At 45.1% G+C, this 1,032-nt stretch overlaps 1 gene segment (V, D, J or C); it reads right to left on the bottom strand.

Annotated features, from left to right (window-relative positions):
* Positions 1–307: 307 nt before the first annotated feature.
* LOC121619965 lies at positions 308–810 on the bottom strand. The segment is given in 2 exon segments: positions 308–651; positions 749–810. Coding segments are annotated over 2 exon segments (393 nt in total).
* Positions 811–1,032: the final 222 nt, after the last annotated feature.

The raw sequence follows: 1,032 nt of genomic DNA, 5'->3' as shown, positions 1-1,032 counted from the left end.
ACACGTAGAGCTGAAAACCTCATGAATATATGAAGTGAAGCTTTTTCTGTGCTCCTGGATAAGCAGGCCATCACTTTCTGTAAAATAATGAAGTTTAAAGAACCATCACCTTGTGTGATGATCCGCATGGAGGGGCTTCTCTTCTACCTGTGTGTGTGTGTGTGTGTGTGTGTGTGTGTGTGTGTGTGTGTGTGTGTGTGTGTGTGTCCTCAGTGAAGTGTATCAGTCTCTGTTGTAGCTTCCAGCTGCAGCAGTCAGTTCAGTTTCTGTTCAGTCTGACTGAGGGAGGTTTTTGTACGACTCTTTTTCACTGTGTGAACACAACCTGACTGTTGATAAGATGAACACTCTGACAGTAGTAAACTGCTGCATCTTCAGTCTGGACTCCACTGATGGTCAGAGTGAAGTCAACTCCATTTCCTGCTCCACTTCCACTCAGTCTGGAGGAAATTCCAGAAAATCGATCTGATGTTTGGTAGATCAGAAGTTTGTGAGCTTCTCCAGTTTTCTGATGGTACCAGGCCAGGAAGTACTGTGAACCAGAGTATTGGACAACTTTTCTATTGGCTTTACAGTCAATAGAAACAGTTTGACCCAGCTGCACTGTTTTGGCTGCTGGTTGAGTCAAGACCACATCTTGTCCAACAGACCCTGAGGAATGAGAAGAAACACTGGACATGAGAAGGTGAGGTGAAACTCAGCTACACTCCAAATGATGTTCACATCACAGAAAAATGATTTTCCTCACCCTGAGTGAAGCAGAGGAGAGTCCAGATGAGGACGCCGATCAGAGTCATGTTTTTGATGAGGAGGATTTCTGTGGCTTCTGTTGTCATGAAGGACAGCTGTCAGTCATCCAGTGTTCAACCCTCAGGACTATAAACTCTCCCAGAGCACTGGAGCATGGTGCTGCTGATGCAAAGTGGCTCTCTATGGAAATGCTCTGACTGACTCCAACAGGGACTTGGATTAGTCTGATGATGCTGCTGATCAGTGGATCAATCACTTTATCAGAGCATTGATTCAAACATT

The sequence above is a fragment of the Chelmon rostratus genome, chromosome 16 (assembly GCF_017976325.1).
Source record: "Chelmon rostratus isolate fCheRos1 chromosome 16, fCheRos1.pri, whole genome shotgun sequence".
Lineage (NCBI taxonomy): Eukaryota > Metazoa > Chordata > Actinopteri > Chaetodontiformes > Chaetodontidae > Chelmon > Chelmon rostratus.
This window is presented reverse-complemented; position numbering and strand designations above follow the sequence as displayed.